Here is an 18,108-nt window from a genome sequence, read left to right as displayed (position 1 = left end):
GGGGGTTCCCAAACACCAGCTTATTACCAATTCAAAAGCTCATGTACCAGCAAAGTCTCAGGGAGACGGGCTGTCTGCCACGGGTGGGCAGGGAACATCTGTAATACTTACTAAGTAGTGTTTTTCAAAAGCTTCTACTGATGACAATGCTTCTTTGAGTTTCTTATAAGGACTCTGAGCTGTGTTGGCTTAAAGAGAAAGAAATGAGTCCTGTTTCAGCACCATCATGCCCATCATGTGTGTTTTACATTCAGCCCCAAATGCCACAGGTAGAGGACTCCACCTGATGCTTGTGGAGATCACAGACACCCATGCCAGCTGGAGCTGTGTCACCACTCACATCCGTGTCCAGGTAATATATTCACAAAATAGTCTCAACCCTTCACGTAATACTTTTATCTTTGAGACTAGAATTTTTTTAAGTATGTATTACAAATCCTCCAAAGAACTGAATTACTTCCAAAGTGATGTGAAGCGATCCCAAGCTGAAACAGTATAATTAATACACATGTAACACATTTTCCCTAACAAACCTACTCAATTCAGTAGGAGTCCTTTCAGGTCACTAGGATTTCTGTACTTAAGCAGCAGCTTTGCTAAACCACACTCGTCTCTATGTTCGTACCAAGAAAAATTAGTCATGCTCAAGTGCTTTATTACCTAGGAGTAATTTACTGAATAAAAGGATCTGTCTGGCCATATAGTTAAAAAAAATACATCACCTGTAGTTCAGAGGGAGACTGGTGCGTTTAAACCTCACGTGGGCTGTGAAAAGTCACAGGGAGCTCACTTAAGCCTGTGGGAAACTCAGGCACGTTTTTAAGAGTCCCTCCAATTTCTTAAACTATTTCTAACATTTCTTTATGTTACTAAAAGGTAAAATACTCCATGCATTAATCTGGCCAGCTAACAATGAGTACGATTTCCCAAGCGGTGAGTAGCTACCTTGCCAGAACCTAAGTCATACACGCCCAGTTACAGCCGACGTTCTCAGTACTTTCCACCGCGTGCACAGGAACATCCCAGAAGGTACCTGTTTCTGGTCGCTCGGCTCCCAAGCCCGCCAAAAGGTCAACTGTCCTGTTGAGGTCTTCTGAGTTAGGGCCCTTCTCAGACACAAGCCCACACAGGTAGCCCAAGGACTTCAGCTGTTGAGATAAACACAAACGTTCACTGACTTTGCCCTAAGAGTCAGCAGAGGATTTATAAATTGCAATGCAAAAATAAAATCCAAACTAAATCCTGGAAGAAATGTCGCTTTCCTACCCACATAACTCTCACTTGAATACAAAAATGCACCTCACTGGGGCTGCTTCACACTCAAACCTCCTAAGCACGGTAACTCTGAGTCACCCTGAGGTGGCCGCTCCCAGCCCACGCCTACCCCCAGGCTTTCAGGGTCTCCCACACCGCTTGCCCCACACAACCCCCTCCCCAGGGTCTCCCACGCTGCCTGCCCCACGCGACCCCCCCAGCAGGCCTTCCTGCGGCACGTGGGGCAGCCACCACCTGATTAAGCAGAGGCCACTCCACGCTACAGGAGGCTTCACACTTCGCCCTGTGGTGGCCCCCACCCCGTTCCTGAGTCCTGCCTTCGGCACAAGCACAGCACTGACCCCGGCTGAATCCAGTGACACTCACGGGGAACCACTTGGTCCAGCTGCTGCCAGACACGCCCTAAAGCAACTAGACCCGCCCGAGGCTAAGTGACCAGCACGCTCCCCACAGCTCACCCCGCCCCGGAGGCACAGCCCAGGGACACAGCTCACGTCTGCACGCCGGCAGTTACCTTCTCGGTGGCGTAGCTCCACAAACCCACGGTGTGGGCAATGTTGGAGTCTATCTGCACCCGGTCACAGCAACCTTCGATCCTCTGCAGCACCTCCAGACAGCTCAGAAACACCCAGCAGTCCAGAGCGCCGGGCGGGACGGAGACCTGGGGGCAGCGCGGGCGTGAGGACAGCGCTCGGGGAAAGGGCCCGAGCCCGCGCGCCCTCGTCTGCCCCGTCCAGCAGCAGCCCCAGCCCTGGGAGAGCGCCGGGCGGGGGGGGGGGGGGGGGGACGCCCCATGCCCAGACGTGCTGTCTGGGTCATGCTCCTGATGACCACGTTGACTCGGCACCGGTGTCACTTTCAACGATAGATTTTAAACGCTTGTTAAGAAAAGAAGCCTACAAAAAGGCTGACTAACATCCCTCACTCTTAAGGTCGAAAACCGACCACCTCTCAGGTTAGGGGCACGTAAGGTGAAGGCGGAGCTAAGATCTCGGGTGGCCGCTGGGTCACATGTCAGAAGGGGCATGTTCAACACTAGAAATCTGAATAGTAAGTAGATAGTAGATGATATTTAAGAATTACCATTAATTCTTAGGTGTAATTATGTGTGTAAAAGAGAGCTCCCGTTGCTCAGAGACGTGATAGAGTAAGTGTCGTATTGGCAGAAACTCAAAAGCACCAGCCCCACAGGCCCGGCTCTAAGACGGGCCCCCCCACGTCTCAGCGTCTCCGACACAGGACTGTGTCTCACAGCCAATGGCACCTGAACGCTTCTAGCTGGCAGTGCTGCCTGTCTCCCTGGTGGCACTGATATCATGAGGTACCCCACACTGTACCCCAGTTTTGGTGAGATTATGGTCATTGGTACTATTCCAAACGGGGACACAGTGGTGATGCTGTAGCTGGCGACAAGTGAGAAGCTACCTGATGCCGACGAGATGGACTTATGTAAGGACTCCCTCAACAGCACACCCTGAGCACAGATAAAAGGACCTGGAACCAAATGTAAAGAACCAGAGAATGCCATGAAATGTCCCTATAAACGCTGAACTGGCCAGTCTTTGAAAAATGAGATAAACTACTTAGGTCCTTTGAGAAGAAAACTCAGTATAAAAAAAAAAAACGTATGTGATCAGAAGCTACTTTCAGAAAGTGGTACAACTTTCTTGCCCGGACAATGGGCCGCACTCGAAGGGAGGCACAGGAGCTGGTGGGAAGGCTGCAGCCCGGGGCCCCGGTCGGAGCACGTCCCTCCGCCAGTCACACCAGGGCGGGCACCGCCTGGCATGCAGCCCCGGAGGAAGCAAACACCGCAACAAACACACGAGGCTGCCAAGCAGCCCACGTGGTCTCACCCAGGAGCCACCCGTCTGTAGACAGTGGCGGCGCACGTCCCTCTGAAAGCCACCCAAACCTGACAGAGAGAAGCCACTGCCCACCGCGGGCCAAGCACCAGAAGAGCTCGCAGCTCCGCCGCCCCGTTCGGCACCGGCGGTGCCCTCAGCGTCTCTGGACGACTCACACGCCCTGATGAGAAGGATGCCGACTGAGCACCTTTCCAGACTTCTGGGTCGCCTGATCACCTCTTTTGTGAGCAATACACTTTAAAAACTAATTTCTTAGTAGGTATTCTTCAGTCTTCTTAAAGCCTCCTCCTCTTCTGATACCAGCATTACCAGTAACAGCAAAGCTGTTTTACTGTTTTCTAAGCCTAAAATTAAAGGCATTCTTATCATTCTCTTTTGTGAAACCTACTTTTTTTACGTAACACAAATGCTAAAAAACCTGCATCCTAAGTGAACCCCAAAGTGGCCCCCCTCGCTGGTCACAGGTGCAGTCGCCCCCCAGCTCCCTGCCAGCCGCCGTCCCCTGCATGGAGCCACCACCGGCCAGACGCCTCCCAACAGACCACTTCTGCTTAATCTTGAACTCTGCACACACGAAACAAAATGCAGGGTCCTTTGGTGCCAGAACTTTACATTTGGAAGACTCGCCCACCACAAGTGCGCTGCTGCCACTGCTGGGTGCTCGTCTGCTGCCTGAACAGCCGCGGCCACTGCTCCCCTTGCACGTGATGGACATTTGGGTTATTTCCAGTTTCTAGTGATCATGAACAATGCTGCCACGAGCGCCTCTGCGCTGTCTCCAGGCACACCTGTGTTTCTGTGACTTGGGGTGAAACTGCCGGCTCACAGGGCATGCACACATTTGGCTCAACCCCACTCGCCTCGAGAAAGGCGCTCCGGTTCCTCCACCAGCTCACTGACCCTTGTCAGGCCTTTCCCTGCTGGCCACTCCGGGCGGGGGTGCTGGCACGTCACCGTGGTTTCAGCCTGCGTCTCACTAGGGTCAACGAGGCTGAGCGCCCTGCACACGCTTCCTGCCCACCTGGATACCTTCTTCTGTCTGTTTTCCACCGATGCGTCAGTCTTTTAAGCTGGTCTGCAGGACTTGTTGACATATTCTGGGTGGAGGCCTCTCGACTCCACAGCCTGCGGGCCCTCTCTCCCACCCGGGCTGCCCTCCCACCCACTCTGCCGCATCTACTGACGAAGGGGCGCTTGGGTTTCCCCACAGCCCAGCCTCTCCTGCCCTGCCTTCCCGGTTAGCGCTTTTCAGTCCTGTCTAAGGCGCACCTGCTAACCCCAAGGTCATGAAGATATTCTCCCATATTAGCTTTCAGAAGCTTTCCTGTTTTGCCTTTCATATTTAGACTAAAACTCCACCTGGAGTTCATTGTGTATGGTGTGAGACAGATATTCAGTTGACTCAGAACCATTTATTCCTTGAGTAAATTTTTTTTTACTGTTTATTCAGAATCTACCCCAACCACCTTAGTTCGGACCTCACCCTTCTCCCTAGATTATGGCAGAAGTCTCTCCCTCTTCCCTGGGCCTCCGTCCAAGTCTTTGCTTCTCTCTGCCCCCCACCCCCCAGGTCCTCACGCCTTTCATGGCACCCCACCTGCAAAGCCAGCGATGGCTCCCTACTAGCTACAGAACAAAATCCAACTTTCAAGATGACACTTTCACAATCTCCCTTCAGAATCTGGCTTCCAGTAGCCTCTGTCCAAGTCCTCCCTTTCCACCTAAGTTCTAGCAGGACTAAGTTCCTCTAGAGCTCTTTAAATACAAGTTACTTTTCTCTGCCTGAAACGCATTCCCTCTGCACCTGCCACTGAAGCCACATCTACCTGGGGATTCTGACTTGGTCTACTTGGTCCACTAAAATGAAAGCTCCACAGTGTGGCGAGTGGGGAGCCCTCCACTCGGGGAGACAGTGATGATAAGGACCACGTCACTCAGCAAAGGGAGGCGCGGGGAAGTAGCACCCTGACGCGAGGGGCACAGAGCACACGGCTCATCTCCAGCCACGCCGGAGGACGAGCGCCTAGACCCAGCCCGCCGCCCCCCCAGCAGCCACGGGCATCTCCGGGCATCCCGGGCCCCGGGGCCCATCACCTCCCCGGAGGTTCTCTTTCTAGCCCAAAGGCTGACCCATTCCAGCTACTTCTACAGAACTCGGGACACGGGCCGCGCTGGGCAGTGGGCGAGCGGGAAAGCATGCGTCTTCCCTGTGGCCACCGCACTGTGCCCACCGCACTGTGCCCACCGCACGGAATGAGAGGAGCAACGGCGGCAGGGACCCCGGAGGAAAAGGCATCACCACTCCCGCACCACACAGGCTGCCCCTAGCCGGCCTCCCACGTCCACTCTCCTGGCTTCACGCCGCCTGCCCAGGAGCGGTGTGTCGCGGGGCCACGGCTCCTCCCGCCCAGCTTCCGGATGCCGGGGGGCTCCCTCCTTGCCCGGAGAGCCCGGCCTCTCACCGCGTCCTCTCCTCTCCTCTCTGCAGCCTGGCAGCCCCACTGCTAGTCAACTTTCTAAGGCAAGAAAAAAAAATCTGAAAAAGGTTCTTGAATCCTCAAATTTGTGAGGAGCTGGGCCCGGCACTAAAGAGACCGGCTCCACGCCACCCCCCATGGTTTCCCACGCCTGCCCCAAGCTGCGTCCTTCCTACGACACCCCCCTGGGGTCAATTTGAAAGTGCCCAGTGTGAACAGTGAAATCTCTGGGCACCCCCGAACACAGGAGCCTTGCCCTGTTAATGAGACCCGCGCCCTCCCCAGTTAGCACGGAGGGAGCGGGGCAGCTAAAGCAGGTGATCGAGATCTGCCGGCTGGAAAACGCTGCTCCTCCCCATGTCCGAGGAAGAGAAACAACTCGATAGAAAGCCAGGTTCCCCATCTTTTGACTCGGCCACGCAAGACACCTCATTTTTAGCCATTAAAGTAATTTCTCCTCACTTGGGTTTTCAGAAGCGTTTACGTCTCCTCAGTCGAGCCTGTTACTTAGCTGCCCAGGGAACACACAGCAGGAGTTCCTAAACTGTGCAGACCCTCCCTACCGCTGCTCACACTGGGCCTCCCGTGGCTGCCGCTGGCAGCCAGGAGTGGAGGGCGGCAGGGCGACCCGGCTCAGGGACGGCCGTGGTACTGGTAGGCCGTCTAACCACTTCCAGACCCACTGTCCCCGTCTGCACAGTGGCATGAGACCCTTCGCGCAGTTCTCAGCCGGGGAACGGGGCGGGGCTGCCTGTGAGTCCTGCGAAATGGCACAAGACACTCCGTGTGCACGTTCCGTGTGTAACGCTTTGTATATTCTTCTGGGTAAAGAGGTCACTGAAATAAAAAAGCTGAGAGCCCCCAGACCGGACAGGCACAGAAGCTCGCTGGCCTCACTAAGTGTGCCTAAGCCTACGGGCAGGAAAAGAGTTCAGCAGCGCGGGGGGTGGCGCTCTTTAAAGGCAAGTATTTCACTACAAATAAACTGCTTCGGGCCTCACTAACTGGCTTCTCTCACCCACACGTGCACACACGTGTTCACAACGTGTCTCCAGTATACTTGGTGCTACTCATCACCGTGCACAGCGTGTTGTGTGCCACTCACATGGGTACCTTCAACCACTTATCTGAAAAGACAGTTCTAAAATCAAATCAATGTCCACCTACAAAACCTAATCCTACGTGTCCATCAGGTGAGTAATCCTCATCAGTGAAGACCAGCTCCCAGAGAATAAGCCAAAGTTACTTTAAAAAATTACATTAAGAAACTGACCTAAGAGGCTCGTTCTGGGCCAACGTGAACTCCACATGCTGAGAGCAGAAGTTACATTTTCAAGCAATTCATGAATCAGTATAGAGTAACTATGCAAATAATATAGTAAAAAGTGAAGGACATTCAGAAAGAACACTCTTTCCTAAGCACACACAGTTCAATGTCAGGACTGAAGGTTCAGAGTTCCGGGTCACGGTCAGGAAGGGCAGACTGGGAAAGAGACGACTCACGTCCAAGAGCTCCAGCTCCTGCACACAGCTGTGCAGCAGCTCGAGGGCGCGCTGAGCCACCTCCCACGGCCTCTGCAGGAAGAGGAGCAGGGTGCACTGGCGAGAGAACAGGTAACTGCGCAGATCTAACAGGGTGGCTTCTTGCCTCTGTATCAATTCGCGCTTCTCCATATCTATGGGCTTTCGGAGGATCAGTCCATTCCAGCTCTTCACCGGCTGGCAGAAAAAAGTCAGCCAGTTGGCACCATCTAAACAAACACACAGCATGAAAGGCGCTGACTGCAGATCCGTCCACCTCACTGAGATTCCTGCGCAGGACTGTGGCCCCCAGGGACTGACGGGCAGCTTAGAGGCTGGTTGGTCCCTGGGCGCCGGCCCACCCCTCCAGTTTTTGGGGACCCGGACCAGTGATGTGGGGACAGGGTGGTTACCACAAGGACACCCGCTCAGGACCTGGCATTTGGTGATGAGCACAGGGGAACGGGACGGAGGCCACAAGGCACAACGTTGTACTGGGCCCAGGAGGCCATGGTCAGGTCAAGGTGCAATCAGAGATGGCTGGGCCAAGGGTCAGGGACAGCTCAGGCTCTGGGGTCAGTCAGCTCCAAGAGAAGGCATGAGGCCCAGGCGGGAGCTGGGGAGCGGCCTGGCCATGTGACTGTGCTGGTCTGTCTTATCTTCCTTCACCTCACACTTCTCCTTACTTCCTTAAATGTCTGTCTCCAACCATGTCCACTACCTGAGTCATGCCCCTCGAGGAAGGGACAGGAGGCACAAGGAAGACATAGCAGCGGGAAGCAGAGGGGGAAAATTCTCAACTGTCAGAAATTTCCAGCAAGGCCCCCCGATTTTAACTGATAGCCCTAAGGCTTAAATGTGATCTTAAACAAGAGAAGCTACGATAACAAGTCATTCAATCTTCATGAAAACAGTTTAACCTGTTTTTCTTACTCTGGGAGAGGAGTCATAACCATCTCACTCTATGTTCACACCAGGACGTGGCTCAGTGCTGGCGCACGCAGTGCAGTCAGCGGGATGTCAGGGGGCATCTGACATGCCGGCTGCACCAGCACCCTTCACTGATCTGAACTCAGAGCTGCTGCAGTGCCCTGACAGAGGGGTCTGCCCCACCCATCAGCCCCTACCCCAGCAGGTCCCTTGGTCGGGGACCCCCCCATCCCAGCACCCTCCTGGCTCACTCCTACACCTCGGTCAGGCCTCGGTGCCAACGTTACCTCCCGGACCAACCGTCTCTCCCCAGCACCGTGTCCTCTCCTGCAGCCTGCACTCAGATCCTCACCACTGGACTTTAAGCCACATACTGACTTTCTGTGCCTGCCTCCCCTTCATGTAAACTCCACGGAAGAAGGAATTCTGCTCTGTTCCTACTGTATTTAGAGCAGTACCTGGCACACCTTGGCCTCTCAGGAAGTATCTGCTGTGTGACGAACAAAAACGAGCAATCTTACCATTTAGCTGCAAAAGTTGGTCCAGGCTTACTTTTGAATTTTAAATTGCCCCAGATTTATTTTAAAACTGAGAGAACAAAGAAATTGTGTGAAAGACAATGTAACAACTATACAAGCTATCTGAGACATGGATGTATAATGTGAGCTGGTAAAAGGCAAGATTTGTCATTTTACCGCTTCTAAATGTTTTAAACCTGATCGGTAAACCCTTTGCTCCGGGCACACGTCTGTATGTGTGTCTTAGCAGAGCAGGAGGTCCCAACCTGAACTGCATGGACCTGTCAGGGAGTGGGGCTCAGCTGGGGACACCTCACCACTCCAGGACAAGGACGGTGCCCACGGCTCATGTAACTGCCCCAGCACTGCACGTCCCTACCGGTCTCCCAGCATCACTCCTTTCTTCAGACACTGTGACAAGGGCTCTCAAAAAGGACCCCCAACTAAGACACCTCTCACAGCACTGCCTGTGGTAGCAAGAGTGGAAACAACCCAAATGTCCAACACCAGGGGTGGCTGAACACAGCTAACGAACCCGCGCTGTGAAGTGCTACGCGGCTGCCGTCAGCAGTGGCTCCGACCCTGACCCGTCAGCCTGAAGAGGCGCCGCGGGCGGACGGCTGACGAGGACAGCTACAGGCCGCGGGCGTCGCGGTGTGGTGCCACTTCTCTCAAAAGCAGCGTCAAGCAGAAAGCAGTGAGCACAATGAGAAGCTTCTTCCTCTGCCACTGTGCTAATGTCGTATTTGTAGAAGACTTAAGACATCATTTAAAAGTTTAAAAGATGAGCGCCCTTCACAACATTGTCACGTAAGACTCACTGCAACGACCACTCAAATATTACAAAGACAGCCTCTCAACAGAAGATTCCACTCCTATGCCCCCAAGGAGGCACAGAATCAGAAGCATCACCAGCCAGCTGTGAGCTGCAGAAATGACACTTTCTATCTAAAAACAACGTTAGCTCTCAATTCTCATTTCATTTCCCATAGGAACCATAGGAATATAGCCTGCATAATCCATGCAAAAACAACAAAGGACGGCCCATCGCTGGGTGACTAAGCGGCGGCCCCCGGCCCTGAGGAGCGGGGAGCCTGTGCGGAGGGAGGGGCTGTTTCTAGAGCTCTGCTACTCACCCCCAGCACCAAAGTTGACAACATACTGAGAAAACAGGGCGTCCAGCTCATCGTACTGCACCAGGGCGTCTTCAAACTGCTGCAGCATCTCAAAAACAAAGGCAAGTTCCTCCTGTTCACCCAAAAAAAGTCCAAAAAAAAAAAAAAAAAAAGCAAAAACATAAATGAATGTGCTGAAACACATAGCTATGAAAGATTAAAACACAGAAAAGCACGCAGCAATGAGCGATACTTGCGCTGTGTGAAGTCAAAGTCAACTTAGTGACCGCTCCTGTCAACCTTTGTGCGCACAGGGAGAGGGGACCAGAGAGAGGGAGGAGGCCCAGTGATTCCTGGACACTCCGCCCTGGCCTGTCAGCAGCAGGGGGCGTGACCATCAGCCTCTCGTCCCTGCAGGTCCCCCTGCCTCCCCAGACACGCACTTCTTAAATGGAATTCTTCCCCACGGAAGGGCTGGGCTCAACCTCCATTTACTTATTTAAACTGTTTACCTGTCTCTGTGTAAGCCTGTGGGTATTAACCTCGCCCCATGGGTTACAGCCCAATTCTAGCATTATTTACTTTGTCGCGCAAGCTGTTCCAGCTTCGGCCTGATCAGGAGGCTCCTCTAGGCGGTGCGTCCGTTCTCTTGACAAACCGTTTCTTCTTGTACGCTTTCTTACTTTCTAGTCCTACAAGACACTGTGTTTCCCCTGCACCAGCCCTGGGATCTAACCCTCCACGAGGAGCCCCGGCACCTTGTGCTGGAGAGTGCAGTGTAGAAACCGCGGTCTTGGCACTAACTCACTGCTACTGAGCTGCCATTTGTCCTGGAAGAAACGTATGGATATGTACTAACCCTCATTTACCCAAACGTCTGTATTTCTGAATCTATCCATCCGTCATCCATCCACCCAGGGGTTCACACTGAGACCTCAGATTCCAATCCAACACCACTGGGTTCATTTAGACTCCCTCTTTCCTTGTTTGTCACTCTTAGAAACGAGTTTAAGGGACAGGGCAACCTGAAAGAGCTGTCACGGGTCAGCCACACAGAGAACGGTGAGCACGCTCAAATCCCCTTACGAGGCCAAGCTCATCCAAACACCAAGACAGAAGCGGCAGAGTAAGAGATAAAGTTCAAAATTTCTAACGAGAACTGGTCTTCTATTTATTCAAAGCACATTATTTCTTCAGTAATTAATATACAAGTGATGCTAAAATAGGAAACTTATGCTTTTCAGTCAAAATATGGTGAACATACTCTGGTCCCCAAGAGAGACGTTCTTACCACCCTGTGCCATGTTAGCAGGGTCTTCTCCCCAAACTACACTATTACACATCCCTTCATTTACTTAAGACTTTTCTTCTTAAAAAGAAAAAGTCTGATCATTGACCACCATTTTTAAAAACTAAGCATCTCTGTAAACTAGAGTGAAGAACCGAGCTTACAGCAATCTTTTATTGGAACCCAAGGTTATGAAACGAAGCCACAGAGGAAGTATTCCTGAGAATTCATCACCTAACCACGGTGCTGGGCCGGGGGCAGATGTCTTTACCATCAGGGCCATCACCACTGCTGGGGCCCCTCCGCCCAAGTCATGTCCGGGGTAGACAGCCCAGAGGCCCAAGACCTGAGCAGAACCAGAAATCCTCTGAGGACGAGGCCGTTTCACAGAAGGCTAGATGCCAAGCTCTGAAGCGGCCGGGCAGCTGACAACATCATCACTTAGGAGATGGCCTCAGACCCTCTGCTTTAAGCCGAGAGAACGAAGCATCATCTGTTAGCCAGTTTACTGTCTTTTGGTTCTAAAACTGCGTCAGTTTGAATTACCATAAGAGAGCTCCTTATTCCTAAAGAATGAGAGAGGGAGGGAGAGGAGGAGAAAACGGCAGAGTCTGGTGGCTCATCACATACCTGAACCATGAAGTATTCACAGAAGCTCCAGCCAGGCTCAGTCCTCTTCTCCCTCAAGGTTCTCATGTCATCCTCAAACTTGCCCAGGTTCTTGGTAAAAGACATAAGAAGCAATGTCCTGAGTTTGGTCAGGAAGGCATTCCAGGATTCCTGAGTTCGGGAGGAGTCCTTCAAGGGGTCGGAGAGCACAACACACCTGCGGAGACATGAGCGGACTCTGTGGGAGACGCCCGAGCTCAGCACCACTGCCCAGCTGCCGCCGCCTTCCTGGGGTGCAAACTGACCTCCTTCTTCCCCTTCCTCCCTCCAACTGGTGAAACACATCAGGCAGGGGGTGAGGAATCAGATCAGGAAAAGGCTTATCATAAACTGGTCTAATACCACGTGAGCAGTGGGTGCTGCTCCTGAGAGCTGCTGAAGAACGGACTGGAAAGGGGGAGGGGCTTCTGATGCGTCTTGAGTGTCAGACCCTGCCTCCAGGGCTCTCTGTAACATACGGTGATCATGTCACACTCAGTTCCCAAACCCCATTCGCCCTGCCCTCCTCAAAAACCTCTTCTGGTTCCTTGTAACGGACAGACTGAAATTTAGATCTTTCAACGCGGCGCACAAGGACCCTGACCACGTGGACCGGTCTGGCTGTCTCACTGTGATCCCGACCGCCCCCGACTCAAGCCCGCGGAGCGCCTGGTGCTCCCACCTCCTTCCACCTAGAGAAAGCGGCCCCCCCCCCCCCGCCCTGCAACACCCTGCTCGGCCGACAGGCCACCGGCCCTCTGGGCAGCCGCGCTCCCCGAGCTGCCGGCCCGCACGGCCCCGCTGGGCTCACACTCCCGCTGCGCTTGGTTTCTCTCCTTCTTGGTCTGCTTCTCCCACCAGACCGTGAGCTCCTCAAAGCACGGCTAATAAATCATTAAAAACAAAGGCCCAGAAGAATGTGGCTTAAGTTGCAGGTATAATAAACCTTCACCATGAAAAGACTCCGTATCACGGTGTGAAGACAACAAAGACATAAAAGCACAAGTGCTTCCAGCAGAGCTGGAAAAGACAGCATGTTCATCCAGCAGGCTGGAAAAGGTGCCTTTCTTTCTAGAAAGAAGACGGATAAACCTGAGCTCAGAAATGCTTTTCAAATGTTGATGCTGGGAGTTTTAACACTTCTCCTCCGTGAATATCTCACACGAACTACCAGCAAGTAGCAGAACGACAGGTTTCTAAGTTTCATCTTCTCTGAGCCCCGTCATACCTCCCGGAGGAAGGACTAAGTCTATGCAATTATAAATCAGTGGAGAAAAAGGGTGAGATGGCCCATACTCTGGACAATCCACCAGGTGAATGAATAATCAGTACCAAGAGGAAAATGCAAAAACCGGTAGCTGGCTTTAATTCCAGTCACTCCACCCCACCAGACACTGCTTCTTCCCCTAAAGATGAGGGGGTCCAGCCAGCTCACTCCCAAGCTCCCCGCCAAAGGGCTAATGCGTATTACTCACTACGGGAGCTGCCAGAACCATCAGCTCAGTAGTCTGCCCCTAAGGCATTCTCAAGGGCTGCAATCATCAACATTTATTCTGGACCAGACACAGACCCTGCACCCCTGAACCTACAGGGGAGGGTGAAAACGGGAACTGACACAAACACTAAACACAAAAACAGCATTTTTTTCAGTGACCGGTACTTACCAATCAGACAATATATTCATTACACTCTCTATCCCTTATTCTGCCCTTCAGCGTTTACCGTTTCTAGATCCTCTTCTTTTATTAATAAAAAAAAAAAAAACAGCTAAGCTTCAGAAACTCACATCATGCCTAGACAGTTAACTCGTAAAGGGAGAACCCAAAACAGCTCAAAGCAGGGCGGCGGGGGCCCATGAGGAGACGAGCACAGTGCTGCGTGGCGGGGAGCCACGGGCTGGGACCTGCCGCCCCCGGAGCGCGGACCATCAGCACACAGCCCCCGACACAGCCCCCGTCTCAGCACCCCGAAAGCTCAAAAGTGCACAAAACTCTTACCAAGTACTTTTCCTTTTAGGGACTTAGCCTAAGGAAATAATTAAAGATGTAAATTAAGTTCTGAGCTAGAAAGAGGTTTATAATGTTGTTTATAATAGTAAGTAAGCAATAACTTCTAATTCCAGCAGAGGATTATATAAATAACTTACAGTGCATTAATATTGTAGAATAGTATATACTAACAATAATGGTGTAGAAATGCATTTATTGTTCAAAGAAAAAATTTTCTATTAAGTGAAATCTATACCTTAAGAACACAGATTTGACAAAAAAAGAACACAGATTTGTCAAAGGTAGCTTAGGAGATTAATGAAAATCAAAATGTTAGAAGGTATTTTTAAATACTTAAGATGAAATATTAAAAATTTTTCTAAGTTAAAATATAAAGAAGCATCACTAAAGTTAGTTTTAAATGGGCCAGCAGAAACATACTTTTGGCAATGAGATAAAAATTGTAACACAGACAAAAGTAACCCACAAGCACTCTGAAAAACTTACTACAGAATATGAACCTTTCACAAGTTTAGACGAATACACCGCGCTAGTGCCTATCTATTTACTGAGTGAAGCCCCCAAACACGCGGTTCCTCTGCAGTGCCCCGAGCGCGGGGAGGCCGGGTGGCCGGCTCCCCTCCCTCCACTCCGGCCCACAGCGTCCGCTCTCGCTTCCCCCAGAACAGAAACGTCAGTGTGCGGGGGCACAGGGCGGCAAGGACACTCAGCTGTGGGGCTTCTTGTTAGAATGTTAAGTTGGTTCCTTTGAGATAACTAATTTATGAACACCAGATTTTAGGAAAAACTTCCCACAAGTCCCAATGGCATGAAATTTCCCTCAGATAAACCGTAAGCTCAACAAACTAATATTTGACTCAAACTTTAGACAAAGCCAAGTCAGGACACTGCTACGTGGCCAGGATCATGTGGGACAGAAAGAGGAAGCCCACATGTGGCTGCTTCCCTGAAGAGCTGTGGACTCACGGGGTGGCCCCGCCGCGGACGCAGCCCGCAGGTAAGTCAGCCACGCGGCGGCCTCTGCTTGGTGCTCCCGGCCACACGCACCCCGGACGTCTTCCCTCACCTCCTTCTGCACCCTTACTTCTTAGCCTCAGCACTGCTTTCTCAGGGCAGCTCCAGCAGCCCTCAGAGCAGGCCAGACCCCTGCTCCAGGCTCCTGCCACACTCTGGAACCTTCCGTCTGAGCATTTGCCACCGTGACAACCCCAAGTGCGATGATGGGGGTGTGAAGTAACACCCGTCTCCGCCGCTTGACCCCGCAGCTCCAGCGCAGGGATGAGGCTCACCACTGCACCCCCGGACCTGGGGGAGCGAAAGTGCGAAACTACGAGATACAGACTAAAATGGGCACGGTGTTAAGAAACACGCTGGCCAGCACAGCTGGAGCGGCATCACTGAACAGCAAGGTACGGCAATGCCCACAGGAGGGAACAAGGCCCAGAAGGGAAAAAGCAAGAGGGGAAGGTAAGTCCACGCTCCAGAGCAGCCTTTCAGATTCCCTTTTAATCTTAACCTTGATCTGAAGGAGATTAAGTCAGCATCTTACAACATCTGCTTCAGGAATCCTACTAGGTGTTTAGGTAAACAAATAAAACACAGGGTCCCCTAACCAAGAATTGTTTAGAGACCCCCACTGCACACAAGGGCCACAGACTGCTCAAAACCCTCCTGCGCTGACACCCATTCCCCGTCTTCAGAAGGGCCCTGTGTTCGCTCCCACGGTTGCGGGTGTGGGGCCTCTCGTCCCAGGCAGCCCCTGCATGTTCTTGCCAGCAGCCCAGGAACTCCGCGGGGAGAGGGATGTGGTCCTCCCTTTAGCACACACCACATGCCCAGGTGTCAGGCACACAACAGGCGCACACAGCGTTCGTATTTATTCCTACTCGGGAGCCAGTAAACTGCACATCCAGGTATCAGCCCAATGAGGAAAAATAAAAGATACACTTACCTGTCACTCTGTTTATTACAAAAGTCATTCCTTATTTTGTCCACAATAGAAGTTCGAGGAAGGATGTTGGTTTTGTTTTTTTTCTTGGCGTCATTTTCAACTACTACTATTAACCAGTCCACCGAGCTATGAGATTTCAGAACATTTTGCCACTTTGTAAGGTCGTCTTTTACTGTAGCTTTATACACTTCAGTATCCTGAAAATAAACAAGTCACCGTGAAAGCAGGCTAATTAATACTCTTTAGTTTATCTGGCAAGACGTGTCCAATAACAAAGAATAGAGCAGCAACCGCACTTGACCACTTCGGGACGGGACCAGCGCGGTGCTGCTGCCGGCGCTTCAGGCTGGCTCCGCACCAGCCCGTGGACCAGTGGCTCTGAGGGAGGCTCCCCCAACATACAGGGAAGAGGCGGAGTCAGAGGGCTGAGCAAGCTGCCCGCAGCCACAGGATCTGCTTAGTGAGCTGGGACCTGGAAACCCAGATGTGTACGGCAGAGGCCCCGCACCCAAGCGCTGCGGGGTCCCACCCAGCCCCCGGCCCCACCGCGACGGAGCGGCGAGCGGCTTCTCCTGCTGCAGGCTCGCTGCCCGCCCAGGGCTGCGGCCACTCGCAAAAAGCCCAGGCCGGTCTCACCATGGTTTCCCTCGCAGCCCCTCGGCTCTCTGGGGGCCCCAGAACCAAGCCGACCTCCATGCCACTCGCAGGCCGTGTCAAGGCAAGGCCGCTTCAGCGGCGAACCCGAGGAAAGAGGACCATCTAGGGCTCTGAAAGTGGTTCTCATTCATATGGATCCATAGGGGAGCCAGCCTGGTCCCAGAAATGAATGTGGCTTCTGACTCCAAGTCCCAAACGCTCCGCCTGCCAACGAGAGCACCCTGCTTTCACTAAAGCCGAGTCCAGCCTCAGCGCTCTTCCGGGGAAGCAGGGGAACAGAAGTGGTCCTTGCTGTCTGTCTCTGCTTACAGCTGTCATGAATGCTGCACAAATCCACCTAGCAGACTCAGAGTGAAAACCTAAAACCAAGATGCTTATCTCATTTCAGCACAAGGCGCTTACAAACTTTTGGAAACTATAATTCATAGCTACTGCTTAAATATCTACTTCTCCCACTTTTAATAGAAAGATTCCTCATTATCCTGTCCGTATTTTGTCTGGATTTTTAGTCTCTCTCAAATAACACTCATGTGATTTTGATCCATGAATGAGTTAAATTTCATATTCTATATCCAGTCCCTCCTATGATTTAATTGACAAGTGGAAAGTTCTAAAAGGCAGTACTTAGAAGTTTTAAAAACTGCTATGTCCTCAATTTAAATTTAAAACAACTACAATCTGAAAAAGACCTTCTGGTTTAAAATTAAGAAGAAAACCACCCTGCAAAATTGATTTTCTGTGAATTACTATCCAACAGTAATGCTCATATACTGCATGTTTCCCACACAATGGCGGTTCTCGGGACCTGAGGTCTAGACTTTGCGATGTCGGTGTTCTGGCAGAACTCTATGGACCCAGATGCATGCCACCTGGAAAGTGAAACCAAAAGGCTAGGGGACCAGCAGCCACAGACTCTGGTAGCTTTAAAATCAAAGAGCAGCCAGTCAAGGTGCAGTGAAGAGCTGGGAAAAGCTCCAAGGCTGTCACGGGGGCTGGTTCCGGGCACCCTTCCCTGGACTCCAACTCCAGTCCCCCCTGCACCCTCAGCTCTTCTGCTGCACCCCAAGGGGACACCAGCTTGGCGGTTTGCAGGGACTCTCAGGAGAGGGCTCGCTGAGCAGCAGGCAGGACAGGGCTCCACAAAGTTCTGGGGAAAATCAGTACAAAATCTAGCCCATCGCTCACGACAGTGAGCAAATGGGGAATGTTACTAAAGAGACTCGGCAACTCTGCAGAAGAGGAACCCAAGCTGAGCCACTGAGGCTAAGGACATGGAAGCCAAATCTGGGATAATCTGAGCATTAAAATATATGACAGTAACGGCTTACACACCGGAAACTAGAAATCAGTGAGCACATGCTGACCACCACTTCCAGACAAGACGAAGTGACAAGGACCAGACCGACACAACGACCTGAAACAAGCAAAACAAACATGAACCAAGGGTTTCTGAGACCTGGACATCAGGCAACACGGGACAGTGACCCCTGAGAAAGGAAAACAAGCAAGGTGAGCCCTGGAGCGGCCCTGCTGACCACCCGGAGCGCTTACAGACCGCAACAGAGGGCGGGAGACTGAGCTCGAGCCTGGCGGACTCCCTGCGTGGAGGAGGAGGAGCCAAGGAGTCCTGGGAGGCAAAGGCGGACGGCCTCGCAGGTCAGAGCACCAGAGAGGAGCCAGCAGCACAGAGAGAGCCCTGGGGAATCCGGCCGGGACCTTGTCGGCACACTGGGTGGGAGCCGCACAGAGCCTCGGAGAGGCCGTCAGGCGGGACTGGACACCAGCACAGGGCCAGGAACAGTACTTATTTCCACAGTCCAGCCGGGAAAACCTCCTAATTCACAGGGCATC

General features: G+C 52.3%; 1 protein-coding gene across 6 annotated transcripts in view; it reads right to left on the bottom strand.

The window, feature by feature from the left end:
* Window positions 1-18,108, bottom strand: part of TRAPPC10 (trafficking protein particle complex subunit 10) — a 67,959-nt gene that overhangs the window by 24,507 nt on the left and 25,344 nt on the right. For 3 of the 6 annotated variants that reach the window (XM_064476472.1, XM_031460676.2, XM_031460673.2), the window contains 7 exons: window positions 15,601-15,797; window positions 11,623-11,818; window positions 9,726-9,837; window positions 7,124-7,371; window positions 1,790-1,936; window positions 1,034-1,148; window positions 112-188 (listed from right to left, as the gene is read on the bottom strand). In XM_064476472.1, coding sequence (XP_064332542.1) covers window positions 112-188; window positions 1,034-1,148; window positions 1,790-1,936; window positions 7,124-7,371; window positions 9,726-9,837; window positions 11,623-11,818; window positions 15,601-15,797 — 1,092 coding nt within the window. Of the gene's footprint in view, window positions 1-111; window positions 189-1,033; window positions 1,149-1,789; window positions 1,937-7,123; window positions 7,372-9,725; window positions 9,838-11,622; window positions 11,819-15,600; window positions 15,798-18,108 lie in introns of those variants that run through there. The other 3 variants (XM_031460684.2, XM_031460688.2, XM_031460689.2) reach the window with 3 other exon arrangements.

Source organism: Camelus dromedarius, chromosome 2, assembly GCF_036321535.1.
Source record: "Camelus dromedarius isolate mCamDro1 chromosome 2, mCamDro1.pat, whole genome shotgun sequence".
In the NCBI taxonomy this organism is placed as follows: Eukaryota; Metazoa; Chordata; class Mammalia; order Artiodactyla; family Camelidae; genus Camelus; species Camelus dromedarius.
The sequence above is the reverse complement of the archived record's forward strand: the minus strand, read 5'-3'. Positions and strand labels throughout refer to the sequence as shown.